Source organism: Lytechinus pictus, chromosome 1 (genome assembly GCF_037042905.1).
Source record: "Lytechinus pictus isolate F3 Inbred chromosome 1, Lp3.0, whole genome shotgun sequence".
Classification (NCBI taxonomy): Eukaryota; Metazoa; Echinodermata; class Echinoidea; order Temnopleuroida; family Toxopneustidae; genus Lytechinus; species Lytechinus pictus.
The window spans coordinates 30,707,087-30,721,447 of record NC_087245.1 but is presented as its reverse complement, the minus strand read 5'-3'; the positions used below and the strand labels follow the sequence as shown (position 1 = coordinate 30,721,447).

The following is a 14,361-nucleotide window of genomic DNA, read 5'->3' as shown; positions in this document are numbered from 1 at the left end:
ATGCAGGATGTTCAGTGATACTTGATTAACCTTATGTATAAGTTTCATGAACTAGGTCCATATATTTTCTGAGTTATGATGACATTTCAAAAACTTAACCTTAGGTTAAGATTTTGATGTTGATTCCCCCAACATGGTCTAAGTTCATTGACCCTAAATGACCTTTGACCTTGGTCATGTGACATGAAACTCAGGCAGGATGTTCAGTAATACTTGATTAACCTTATGGCCAAGTTTCATGAACTAGGTCCATATACTTTCTAAGTTATGCTGTCATTTCAAAAACTTAACCTCAGGTTAAGATTTGGTGTTGACGCCGCCGTCGCCGCCGCCGCCGCCGTCGCCGTCGCCGTCGGAAAAGCGGCGCCTATAGTCTCACTCTGCTATGCAGGTGAGACAAAAATGACAATAATAATTCAACGATTTATTATTAATTATAATATAAAAAAAACTCGTCCGTAGAAACAGATGCTATGGGCCAGATAATAAAAGCGATTCAATGAAATTCATGATGCTAAAATACATTAAAATGGTTTAAATACCGAAAGTTGTGAAAATTCGAGGAGGGGGCAGCTATAGCAGCCCTAAATCTCAATCAGTATGCCTATGCGTGCCGTTCGGTTTTGTTATGATACTCAATGAAAGGATTGGTTTGACCAGGGAACGGATCCCTGGTTGTTGATGTATAAAGCTCTGTTTGGTTCTCGAGATCGAGATCGAGAGATGGGCGATGGGCCTATACGATGACAAAAGGCCCTAAGCATTGCCTGTCATCCAGGGGCTGCGGAAGCGAGGGGGGCTGGGGGGCTTCAGCCCCCCCCCCTCCCCCCCCCCCCGCTTTTTTCCAAAACCGTGTACAAAAACGTAAAAATGACCAAAGGATTGTGATTTTTTGCATGGTCAGCCCCCCACTTTTGGCTCAGCCCTCCCACTTTGAAAACCGTTCCGCGGCCCCTGTCATCATCTTCATTCAATTCAACGTCAGCTGAGCCTTGACACCGCGTTTGCTAAGCGGATCAAAGCATTGTCGAACACAAGGCCTGTACACCATATGGCAAAGCCTGCAGGCGATGTAGAACGTCCTATAGCAAGGCTGGATGCACCACACTACCCCGTGGTTGACCGATGCGAAAAATAACGCCCAGAAAAACGCAATCATCGGGGTAAAGACAAGGGCGAGGAAACCGTAACACACCAACTGGAAAAGAATCAAGAATAAAATAATGAAAACATCATTCGATTCCATAGACCAAAGACTATTTATGTCTGCGAATTGGAACCACAGTTTAATTCGTCCGTCGTTCCAGAACTGACGAAAGAGCGCAAATACGCCGTTTGTCTAGAGCATGGACCTATTCGTAATAGGTCCATGTCTAGAGTCACTGACAAAACTGCAGTTCCGATTCACCGACCCTCGACAAAGTTTTATTGAGATTTGACTTACAACGCATTTGCTGCATTGTAGAACCCAGGACCAAAATCCAATTGAAACCAGTTGGATTTCCAACTGGTTTCAATTGGTTTCAATTGGTTTCAATTGGTTTCAATTGGTTTTAACTGGAATATAACAATTTCCAATTGAAACCAATTGGAACCAGTTGGGCAACTGGAAATCCTAACTGGAACCAGTTGAGTTACTGAAAATGTCTTCCAACTGGAAATGACTTCTAACTGGAACCAGTTGGGTAACTCATGGAAATCCTAACTGGAACCAGTTGGGTAAATGGAAATCCTAACTGGAACCAGTTGGGTAACTGGAAATCCTAACTGGATCCAGTTGGGTAACTGGAAATAACTTCCAATTGGTTTCTAATTGGAAATTTTTCCAGTTATCCAACTGGATCCAATTGAAACCAGTTGATTTGCATATTATCTGCCAATATGTACAGATTGACGTTTTATGTGATTTATCATCATTTACAATGTATCTATTCATTTCTTTTCATTCTCATGTGCCACACTTTTTAAAGATAAGTTTTTAATACTAAGCAGTGAAAACCATGTTCATAAATATTATAGATTGTAATTACAATAGATTAAAAGATAATTAGTACACCACTAACTGTTACCAAATTACATCAAATACAAATACTAGTACATATATTCGAAGCTCTTCCATATAACTATATATGTATGAGAGTTTATATTTTATCTATGCCCTTTACTGGTATTAATAGACATATAACAACGCTTCTGTGTTGGCATGAGCACTAGTTAGTACAAATGTTAATTAAATTGTAACTAATTAAGTTCATTCCAACTGGAAGTTCCAATTGGATCCAGTTGAAACTAATTGGTTTCAACTGGAACCAGTTGCCTCCAATTGGTTTCAACTGGAACCAATTGAAACCAGTTGCCTCCAATTGGATTCAATTGGTTTTAATAGGGAAATTGGAACAACTGGAACCAACTGAGATGCAGTTGCCTAATTGGTTTCACCTGGAACCGATTGAAATTCCCCGTCGCGAAAACTCTCTACTGTCCTTAGGTCTACTCACATTGATCCAGTGCCCTGGGAAAGATTTTGATTTTGAAATTTTACAAGAATTAAAAGGGTCATTGCTCCCCAAATCTCCGTCATTTGGGAACAATAACTGTTTTTATTTCATTTTATTTTATTTTTTGCTCTACTAATTTTCAACCTGATTTGCAGGTGTGTATACTGCCTATAGCATCCTCGCTTCCTGGGGCCACACATCAGTGGCGTAGCTAGAATATTTTTCCTGGGGGGCACTGGGGGTCCTTGCTTTTTCAGGGGGGCACCATTTTTTCCGTTGTGTGTGTATGTGTCACAAGGGCGGATCCGACTTTCGCCAATAGGGGACGGGGCCCGAAATTATCGTCACCTATATTTCCCCCGATCAGTCAATTCTTAGTTTTATTCTTATAAAACAACATAAACATGAAATAATCTCATAAGCCTTATAAAAAGTGCGAGCGCGAAGCGCGAGCGATTTTTTGTTGTTGTTACTTTCATGTATTTTGTCCTGAAAATTTAATATTCTGGGCAATGTTATGTGTGATCCTGAACAAGATTCATATGTAACTAGATGGTTACTGCGAACGCCAAACGCGAGCAGAAATTTGTATTAACTGTTCTAGCATTATCGAAAAGGGACCTGTTAAGGACTGCTTACAGTTACCCACGAAGACGGTATATATTTCAATAATGCGAGCGCGAAGCGCGAGCAAATTTTTTTGACATTCCGATCTAAAAAATTGTCATTCTAAGCACTTTTTGTATTAATAAATGGAATAGGTATGTAACTAAAAAATTGATGCGAGCGCGAAGCGCGAGAGGAATAAAATTGAGATTTTAGACCTAAAAGCGGGACACTCTTCATATTTTGTAAATCATAAATAGGATAGTTAATTGGGTATCATTAATAATGCGATCGTGAAGCGTAAGAAGACAATTATTGATATTCTGATGTGAAACTGGATAATTTAAGTACATTTAATATAATATAATATAAAGAACATGCAGGCTATCGCGCATGTTTTAGATTTAGACCTAGAATCTGGGCAGTCTGAATACATCTGTTTAATGGAACATTATGGAATACACGTAGACAATAGGAACTTGGCAAATCAAACAATTTGACCACGCAGCGTGAGCTTAAAATTGCTGATATGTACATTTTACAGCTAGAGCACTTAAATTTGTTAATAAAAAAAAATTGATGAAAGCTCGATGTCCGAGCTAACATATATTTTGTATATTGACTTCAAAACTTGCTCCATATCAGCCTATTGAGCAAGATATGAATCTCATCGAACATGCAATTCTGGCGCGAAGCGCAAGCAAAAGTTTTATAATAGTAACATGAAATATTTTTTTTTTTGCAAGTCTTCCCTTCACATTATTTCATTCACTCGTCTTCCTCCTCTTATTTTCCTCTTCTTTTTTTGCTTCTGTCTTTCTTCTTCTTTTCCTTTTTTCTTTTCTTCTTTCTCCCTTTTTTCTTTTTTTTTGCTCTGCCAATTTTTTCAGGGGGGGGGGGGGGCACGTGCCCCCCAGGCCCCCCCCCCCCCCGTAGCTACGCCACTGCCACACATTGGTCCACTGATATATACAGAGTCACACAGGCAGTGGCGTAGACAGGTTCGTGCACCTGGGGGGGATGACTGGGCTGCCAACGCTAGTGAGGGCGCGAAGCGCCCGAGCGAGGGAGCGAAGCGACCGAGCGGGGGGAGGGTGTGGGAGGGGGTTGTCCCCCCTCCCACGGTAGGGAGCTTTTGCAATTTTGAACTTGAAATCGTGCAATCTGATGCATACTTAATGAGGTAAAATAACACACACAAGCGCGCACGCACACACACACATACTCACCCCCCACACACACACACGGGTGCGCGCACCACACACATACTACGCCTTAATTGAATGGACAGACATACATCGACAAGATCTACACACCGTGGCATACGAATACAGAATGGACTGACACATAGTATTGCATATTGAACCACACTACGTATTTATTTATCTCTGTGAATTTTGCTGTTACACCTCTTCAGAAAAAAAAACCAATGTCAACTGTGTACACGCAGGTATAGTCTTTGTTGTCTTGATATGGGTATGTGGTTATGAATGAAAACAGCCTCTGTGGCCATTTGTGAATAGAACACATAAACAACAAACAAATAACAATATGTCTGTTCATTATAAAGCATAATGAATACGTACATACTATGCTTTTTTTTTACCTCAAAGAAACAGGCATAGTATCCATAGATGGATATTGGCTGGCGGCTCATTAACATACAGATACAAAAAACATAAACAGTATCACTATGATCCATGGAGTAACAATACTGCTTTGTAAGTTTGTGAAGAAATCGGAACCATAACGGCATTGCATCGTTTCAAATTAGGGCATTATTTACTTCTATTTGATCTCAGTCTTATAATAATAATAATAATAATAATAATACAAATAAAAAATAATACTAATACAAATAATAATGCTTAATACTCTTTTATCTCGCATTTCAAGACAGGGTAAATTCACACTGCGCTTTACATGAAACAAACTTCTTTAAACATTTCAAACTTATGTCTTCATGCATCAATCAACATACTTTAAATGAATACAAAACAAAGTGCATCTTAAATAAAACAAAAATAAATAAATAGTTAACAATACAGAAAAGATGTAGCTGCTGCAAGCTTAACAACAAACTAATGTATACCAGTCAGTCCTGATATCAGTATTAGTGTAACAATAGTCATATAGTGGGAGCATGAAGTTGAACAATTCATGATTATACATAATTATATATGTTATAAAGATAGTAGTATGGTACTCTCTGTCACGAATTATTATGTATACTGTTGTATCACATTCATTTTCTATTCTGTTTTAGATTGCGCTGATGCATTTTGCACACAATGTATAATGCCTATAACACGTGGTTTGCCCCATTTGAACACGCAAAACTCGTGGTTATCTTTTGGTTTCCACACCACGAGATTGCGCGCACTGCAAAATATGCGCGATTAATCTTGTGGTTGTCTTGTGGTTTCCAAACCACAAGATAACCACAAAATACTTGTAAGATTTTCTTTTTTTTACCGTCTGAATTGGCTTTCACCGTGTGAATGCGGCTAATAACAATAAACACAATTATAATAATGATGAGGATTATTATCATCATCATCATAATTATTATTATCATTAATATTATAATTGTTATCATTATTATTATTACTATTATTATCATCATTATGACTTATTAAGTAACCAAAAATCATTCCCCAAAACCTGGGGGGGATGATTGTACATGCCATCCCCCCCACCTTGTGAGGTGGGGGGGATGCATCCCCCTCATCCCCCCCGTTGTCTACGCCCCTGCACACAGGACTTATGTCTGTTGGAGATCATTCGCTTTTTTGCGCTGTGACACAACATTCAGGTTCTGGCATGAGGTATATGGCGTGCGGCGTGCGGGTCGAGCGGCGCCTTTTTAAGTAAAAATTGTAAATACATGGTTATTTACCAGGTCGAAAAATCGAGCTCATGATAATTGTGTATTACAACCAACGTGAGGTGAAAATTGACGTTTTATCATTAGAAATACATCTTTTAAAGGATAATTATTTTGAAAGCCTGAAACTGCATAATCTGGTAAATTTTTCCAGACCCGTACGGCGAAAACATAAAAGATTTTTTGACTAAGCATTCAATATTGGGTTTAGGCGGAACAACATTATAATTACGTGTTCTAACACCATGTCTTTCACAAACCATTTCAATATTATAACATAAACGAGATGGGGCCAGTCCATGAATACATTTATACATTAAGTTTGATTAAAAATAGTCACTTTTTTGTTAAACAGATGTCCATTTAATCTCCTTAACAATCTGTTCCCCACTACATGTATAATTCATAAGATCGAAATTTCCAGTAACATATCGGGCAGCTCGTTTCTGAAGTCTGTTAAGTTTTGAGTGTGCATTTGAGCCAACTTTAATTCCCCAGACTGATATTGCATAGTCGAAACAGGGTTGTATATTGGATTTGTATAATATATTCAATAGCTTTTTATTTAGAATATGTCGTTATTTACCAAGTGAAAAAATCGTATAGGCCTAAGCTATTTTTTGACAATTAAGCAATGTTTGAATTCCATTTCCGATTTTCGTCTATTTCGACTAAGATATATAGAAGTTTTGACTTGTTCTACTGGCTTATCAATGAATAAGTGAAGTTTATCCATGGATCTATTTTTGAGCATCATTACTTTTGTCTTATCAACATTAATTGTAAGATGATTAGTGTCTTACCACTTTTTTATATTTTCTAAATTATTTTGCATATCAAATTTATTGTTGTTATATTTGGACCAGTATTATACATGACAACATCATCCACAAATATGTTACATGTGCCATTTACACTTTCAGAGATATCATTAATCATAATTAGGAACCACATATGACCCAGAACACTTCCCTGTGGGATTCCAATAGTAACATTTTGGTAAGATGATAAAATAGACCGTGGCAATATACAGTTTTTTATTCTGTTGCGAAGGCAAGACTTCAACCATTCCAAAGGGATATTATAAATACCACATTTTCTCCATATAAAATGAATCTAGTAAACATTTTGGGTCTAGGTTAATCAGTCAAAGTGTCTGACCTTATAGACGACAGATATTACTCTCGGCCCTTTTTATCAAAGCGGAGACGATGGTAGAGTGGGGATTCGAACTCACAACCTTGCGATTATGAGTCCAATGCTCTAACCACTGGACCACACGTTCCTCTGCCCCTGTTGCTTGCTGTGGTAAAAGAATGTTGCCTTTGCTATCTCAAACTATTTACGATATTTTATTGGATAAATTCATAAGTCCATGAAAGTGGGAAGGGGAGGAGAAATGGATACTTACGTGAGTGTATTTATAGATTAACCCGTTACATTCGAATCCTTTGAAATCCTCAGACTCCTTGAATGTGTCAGTGAAACCGATCTGAACAAGAAGGAGAATGTATATCCAGAATAAATCAAATTAAAAACCTGAAATTGAAAATTCTTAGTTGTTTCCCTCATTCGAAGCAAGTGTCCCGGAAGCAAAGTTTACATTTTAAACTTGACCACAGATGATAACTGTCAATTATTATCGGAAAAATTAGTTTTAAAAAACTTGAAAAAAGGCTGAGGGAAGATCAAGATGAGCGGATTATTTTCAAGTCTGAATGAACAATGGCTTCTCATGCTCAAGACTGCCCTGAAATCGGATTCCCATTTGCCTGACTGTTAAAATCCACAATTTTGAATGTGCTGATGATCTGATCAAATTGTGAACAATTCCATGCACTCGATCGTATATCTGTGTAAATAATAACTCTAGATATTCATATTGATACGCTTGAACGAGTAAAAAGTGAATTTTCGCACAGTGGCCGCAGAATGAATTTTACAACGAAGTACATTTATTGAAAATGCAAGTCAAATCACAACGGAGTCTTTGTCGAGGGTTGGTGAATCGAAACAACCGCATACATTCGTAATTCCGAAGCTTCGTTATTCCGAAGGTTCGGATATTCCGAAGGTTCGTTATTCCGAAGGTTCGTATTTCCGAAGGTTCGTAATTCCGAAGATTCGTTATTCCGAAAACAAAACGAGGTTCGTAATTCCGAAGGTTCGTTAGTCCGAAAACGAAATGATTAACAAACCTGATTTCGTTTTCGGACTAACGAACCTTCGGAACAACGAACCTTATTTCGTTTTCGGATTAATGAACCTTCGGAACAACAAACCTTATTTCGTTTTCGGATTATCGAACCTTCGGAACATCGAACCTTATTTCGTTTTCGGATTATCGAACCTTCGGAATAACGAACCTTCGGAATAACGCCACAAATGTTCGGATTAACGAACCCTTTTATGTTTTCGGATTAACGAACATCGAGGTATAGGCAATTTACGTGTTTCGGAATTACGAACCTTCGGAATAAAGAACCTTCGGAATTACGAACCTTCGGAATTACGAAGTGTAACCGAAACAACAGCAGTTTCGTCTGTGACTCTGGACAAACAACACAACATATTTGCGATTTTCCATCAGCTCTGGAACGTAGGACGAAACTGCTGTTGAGATTCACCGACCATTGACAAAAACTTTTTTGTGATTTGACGAGCTTTTCCAATGCATTGGCTGCGTTGTATTTTGTTCTGCGTCGGTGTGCGAAACTCCCTACTGACATTTCACTTCATGGTGCTGCGGAAGATATAGTGGAGAAAAAAAAACCTCATTGATCAATAAATGCACCCAGTAAATTCATAATTGAGCAATTTCAAAAGAGCATTCTGTGAGATACTTCAAACAAAATTTGATTGAAAAACATTTCTTTCATAGGATGAATAAAAAAAAATATAGGCCTATATATATACCGAAACATGTTCAGGGAAAGCGTATATCATTTTCTCAGCTAGATCAGAGGCACCGCCATCATTTGGCAACTGTTGTTGCGATCTCGGCGTTTGTAATGGTTGCAATGGTATCTCTGTTTGTTGCGATGCTGGTTCTTGAACTTGTAGCAGTGTCGGTGGTGTTACGTGTTGCAGCGGCGGTAGATGTATTTGTGATGACATCCCTGGTACGTGTTCTTGCTGCAAGTGTTGACTTTCTCTTGATAGTCTCTGTCCCACAGGAGCAGTTTCCGCTGGATGAACCTGATGATCCATGTTTTTCTTTTTTAATCACTGTAAATCCTCCTGTCCTTAAGATCAAGTGTAGACAAGAAACGTATTCTAATTCGTTATGATAACAGGGGCGTAACAGGGGTCGGTGGCCAGGGGGGAGGGGGCAAGAGCCAAACATTTCCCGGTCATTTCATGGTATTTTTAATGATTGTGCCCCGAGCTTGATAAGTGGCCACAGCATGGCGCGTTGTTGATAAAGTTGATTTTCTTTCATCTTTTCTTTTTTGTTCTCGGTTGTAGAACTTTTGGGGGCCAGCAAGTAAAATATGTGGATTTTTAGCCTAAGGGAGGTAAAAAAACATTTGGGCGGGGGGGGGGGGGCAACACACAAATATTTTGCATATTTCTCAAAATCGAGTGAGAAGCGCGAGCTAATTTTTTTTAAATGTAGACCCTACTGACTTGAAAAGGGACCAGCTGTTTGTATTGGGTCATGAAGATGATATCTCACTTAATGAGTAATGCGAGCGCGAAGCGCGAGCTGAAATTTTTTGATATCCTGAGAAGATAACTGAACGTTCTAAGCATTTTTGTAATCATTAACTGGATGGCTCTCTAATTAAATAATTGATGCGAGCGCATAGCGCGAGCTGAAATTTTTAAAATGAAAATTATGAATTAGGATGTGTATCTCGCTAAAACGAATAACGAAAACTCTAATCGCGAGAAGCATATTGACTTGAACATTGGATTTCTTAAGCCCCATGTGAACAGATAGTTTACTTATCTCAGTCAACCGTTATTTTCAATTTTATGTAATGACCTGATAAACTTATGTTAGTGGCAAAAATTGTTGGGAGCTAACAGTGAATGAACATGATGAATGACTATTTTTTCAAAATTTAAAGTGCGAAAAAGCTGTTTTGAAGCACTTTGCAGCTTTATATAGTAAGGATGCTTATGACAACATTTTCTATACATTTTTATATCTTTCAAAATTTCGGGGGTGGGGCCAACTAACTAGGGGTAAATGCCTCCCGTGCCTCCTCCCCTTGGTGCCGCCACTGGTCTGGGGCGGAGCCCCCGGAAACTCGTGATATTTTTAAACATTGCAGATGACCACTGTTTTATCAAATCGCGGGTACATACACAACACATAACTTCAACGCAATTGCGGATAATAAACGAAATCTTAGTAGGCAGCACAACATAGCCGTGGAAAATTTTGTAAAAGTCGCCAGCGAGCAAAGTGAGCCAGAAAAATTTGGCCTACTAAAATTTAGCCAAAGTAAACATTAAGAGGCTTTTTACGGTAAATCTAGCCAGCGTAAAGCTTTACTTAGGTTAGGACATGATTATAGGGGGATATAACTAACCCTTGGCTAAGGATTTTTTTTGTCCTGATTGCGACCATTATTGCATAAAATTTAGCAAGCTTATAAAAAACAGACGCCATCCACCTTTCTTCCCGTTCTTTATATTTTTTAATCATCAGCAGCCAGGTCGTGTTATTAAGTTCTTCTCTTTTTTCTTGTCCCTTTTCTTCATATTCTGATTTTCAAATTTAGATTTTGGCTCTACCTTCATTTCCCGTTTCTTTTCCCCTTTTCATTTTCCCGCCATTCTTGCCCGTGCCATGCATTGGGTCATATATCTTTTGATTTTATATACCTCTCTTGCTTATCATGCTAATGTACTATATTTTGTACTTCCTTGCATGTTCTTCTTTCCTTCCTTTTCCCGCTTTCCTTCCATTTTCCCTATTATGTTTTCCCTTTCTTTTGATTTTGTCCCTTCCCTTTTCCCTTTCTTCTCTTTCTTTTTTCTTCCCCTTTCCCTTTCTATCTTTCCCTCGTTTCTCTTTTCCCGTTTTTTATTTTCCTGGTGAAATCTGCCAGTGGGGGGGGGGGGGGTGGGGGCAGCTTGTCCCCATGCCCCCCCCCCCCCGCCTGTTACGCCATTGTATGATATAATATGATTTACAGTGCCTTTCACATTTTTTTAATTTTCTTTTTACTTTAATTCACTTGAATATATGACACAAATACTTTCAATATTGTCACTTTTACATGTTTACATGTGTGTGTTCCAAATGATAATTATACTGAGAGTCTGAGATAAAACATATATGCTTTTTACATTTTCTCTCGGTAATACCATTTATGATTATAATCTTTGTACTACCACAAATTTTCATTTATCCAAGATAAGAATAAATGTTGCAAAAATATCAACTTATTTTAAAGACCCCATAGTCTTGAAAAATATCCTTGTACATTAAAAAAATATCTCTTCTTCAAAAAGTTATAAAAAAATTAAAGTCTCATCTTTTGAGTTTGCATTATGTTGATTGAGTTACTACGTTTCTAAATATATTTTATTTGCTTGCATGTCTTTTCTCATTTCCCCCCATCCATCTGTTTATGGTTTATTGTTTTTATTATGTCATATACCATGCATTCGCTTTGACTTTTGTACAAAGGGGTCGGCGTTTATAAGGCTTCTAGTTCTGTTGTCGTCCCCAATTCCCCCCAAAATTGTTTGTTATGTAATTGTATTTGTCCTTTCTGTTTACCTTAAATTCTTTATGATATTCTCATTTTCATGTACTCATGCTTTATGGTGAATGAAATAAATAAATATTCACAAATTGCCCCTTTTACCTAAAAAAATACCCCCTTACCAACATATTCAGTGTCCCTTTTTATCTTAGAATGACCCGTTTTGTGTAATAAAAATTGCCCCTTTGCCTTCTGTACACATTCTCACATAAGATGAATTACCCTTTTTAAACCGCTCTTTTCATTCCAAGATCAGCGACTGTTTTCCTTTTTTTAGGCCCGTATTCTGAAGTCAGGTTTAACTTAAGCTCAGGTTTAAACTTGTGGTTTAAGTATGGACAGCCAATTGTTACATAATCACCAAACAATAGAGATATCATAATTCAGCTCAATTGGCTCTCAAATCATTCATAATTGTCTAGGAAGTATAAATAGAGTGATCGTCTTCACCATCGATGATTCAGGAAAGAGCACAGTAAACATAAGAAATGCACAACTTAATAAATTTTTTGAGACATTTGGCTTCCCATAATTTAAGTACAGAGTTAGGCCATGGTCTAAGTTACACCTGACTTCAGAATACGGGCCTAAAGCGTTTAATTCCCTTCTGCAATCGCATCTTTTAATCCCTTTCGAAATGAGTTTATAAGCTCCTTTTCTTTTTCATTGTGATTTTTTTTCCTTCTGCAGTGTGTCCCTTTTCACTTTTGATTAAGTGCCCCGTACCCCGTTTGAACATGCCCTTATTTACTTATGATAAATGCCCCTGTTCGTTTCTATAAAAAAAAAAAAAAAAAAAAAAAAAAATTGAGTCATTTAGTGAGCGCGCGAAGCGCGCTCAGGTGCCACGTATACTGACATAATATTGACATTTAAGGACAGTGCCATTAAACGGAGTATATGTATCTCAATGATCAAATAATGTGAGCGTGAAGCGCGAGCTGAAAACTTTTGATATTCAGACCTACAAAGGGACATCATAAGCATTTTTTTGGTAATGATACGTACCTGTCTCCCTAAACAAACGATGCCAGCGCGAAGCGCGAGCTGAAAGTTTTGTATATATTGACCTAAAACAGGGACATTTTAAGGACTGTAATATGTAAGGAATCCTTTAAGAGTATACAAATCTCACCACAGTCATCTAATGCTAGTGCCAAGCGCTTGCTGATTTTGTTAGAATTACATCTAAACACATGAAGCACTTGTAGTCATTGTAATCATGATTAACATACGCATCTCACCAATCAAATATTGCGAGCGCGAAGCGCGAGCTGAAAATTTAGGAAATTCAGACCAGAAGAGGGGCATTTTAAGGCTTGTTTGTAGGAATTCACGAAGATCATATGTATTTCACTAACCAAATGATGCGAGCGCGAGCTAAAATTTGTGTATATATTGACCCAAAAAAGGATAAATATTTTAAGGACTATTTTTAAGGAATCCATTAAAAGTATACATATCTCACCACAGTCATCTAATGCTAGTGCCAAGCGCTTGCTGATTATGTTAGAATTACACCTAAACACATGAAACACTTTTTGTAGTCATTGTAATCATGATTATCATGCGCACCTCACGTCAATTATTGCGAGCGCGAAGCGCGAGCTGAAAATGTAGGAAATTCAGATCTGAAGAGGAGCATTCTAAGGCTTGTTTGTAGGAATTCACTAAGACCATACGTATTTCACTAACCAATTGATGCGAGCGCGAAGTGCGAGCTGAAAATATTTGATATTCAGATAAAAAAAGGGACATATTAAGGACTGATTTTAGGAATTTATGAAGAGCAGAAATATCTCACCAATCCACTAATGCGAACGTAAGCACGGACAGGATGTGTTTATATGTTTTATGAATGTTTTATATACTGAGACCTTAGACGGGGCAATCACTTAAAGTAGTCATGAAAAAGAAGCATATGTCACTGCATAAAACAATAATAACTCGAAGTGCGATGAATATTTGGTGTATATTGACTTGAAAACGGGAGGTTTTAGTACAACAGGATTATATATCTCGTTAAAGTTATGAAAAACATGTTTCTTATGTGATAAAATATAACGTAATTATAATATAATATAACATTATAATGAACAATAATTTCTTCTTTCCCACTACGTTTTCCTTCTTTTCTCCCTCTTTTTCTCCCTTTTCCCCGGTTTTTTTTTTTTGGGTGGAGGGGAGCCAGCCGATGGGGGGGGGGGGGGGGGGGGCACGTGCCCCCTTATTTACGCCACTGTGCCTATAAATCAGAGTTGTAATTAGCGCCAGAATAGACCATGAAGAAAGTTCTACGATTTAAGATTTTTTTTCTCCAAACATCTCGCTCGCTCGCGGAATTTATAGCTTAGTATGTAAATACTCTTTATTAAGAAATCTCCTTCGGAAAGGTTTTGCCAATTTTACATTACCACGAGACACACAGCTACTTCATGTAAAAACGAAATCTGTAAGTTTATGCTTAATGTCATTTCGTGGTGGGTAGATATGCAAAAAATATCCGTTTTAAAAGAGGAAATTTCTTTTTTTTCTCTGACCCCCCCCCCCCCCCACTTTCAACTTCGCTGGAAATTGCATGGCTTAAGTTTGGATGACATTACATGTAATATTATATAAAATTCTCAAAATCGAAAAATAT

At 37.7% G+C, this 14,361-nt stretch overlaps 1 protein-coding gene across 1 annotated transcript; it reads right to left on the bottom strand.

The window, feature by feature from the left end:
- Window positions 1-931: 931 nt before the first annotated feature.
- Window positions 932-9,201, bottom strand: LOC129265597 (caveolin-1-like). Its single transcript, XM_064104232.1, has 3 exons — window positions 8,908-9,201; window positions 7,403-7,483; window positions 932-1,198 (listed from the first exon to the last, which is right to left on the bottom strand). Exons 1-3 carry the CDS (start codon window positions 9,199-9,201, stop codon window positions 971-973), a joined length of 603 nt encoding a protein of 200 aa, XP_063960302.1. The 3' UTR covers window positions 932-970.
- Between the last annotated feature and the right edge of the window lie 5,160 nt (window positions 9,202-14,361).

Excerpts from the sequence above, each read along its gene's own strand:
- LOC129265597 (XM_064104232.1), bottom strand. The coding sequence starts at position 9,201 with ATGGATCATCAGGTTCATCCAGCGGAAACTGCTCCTGTGGGACAGAGA. Across the intron at positions 7,484-8,907 it reads CTTTCCCTGAACATGTTTCG|ATCGGTTTCACTGACACATT; the intron begins GTATATATATAG and ends CTTCTTGTTCAG. Across the intron at positions 1,199-7,402 it reads TAATCTATAAATACACTCAC|TTGGTGTGTTACGGTTTCCT; the intron begins GTAAGTATCCAT and ends ATTCTTTTCCAG.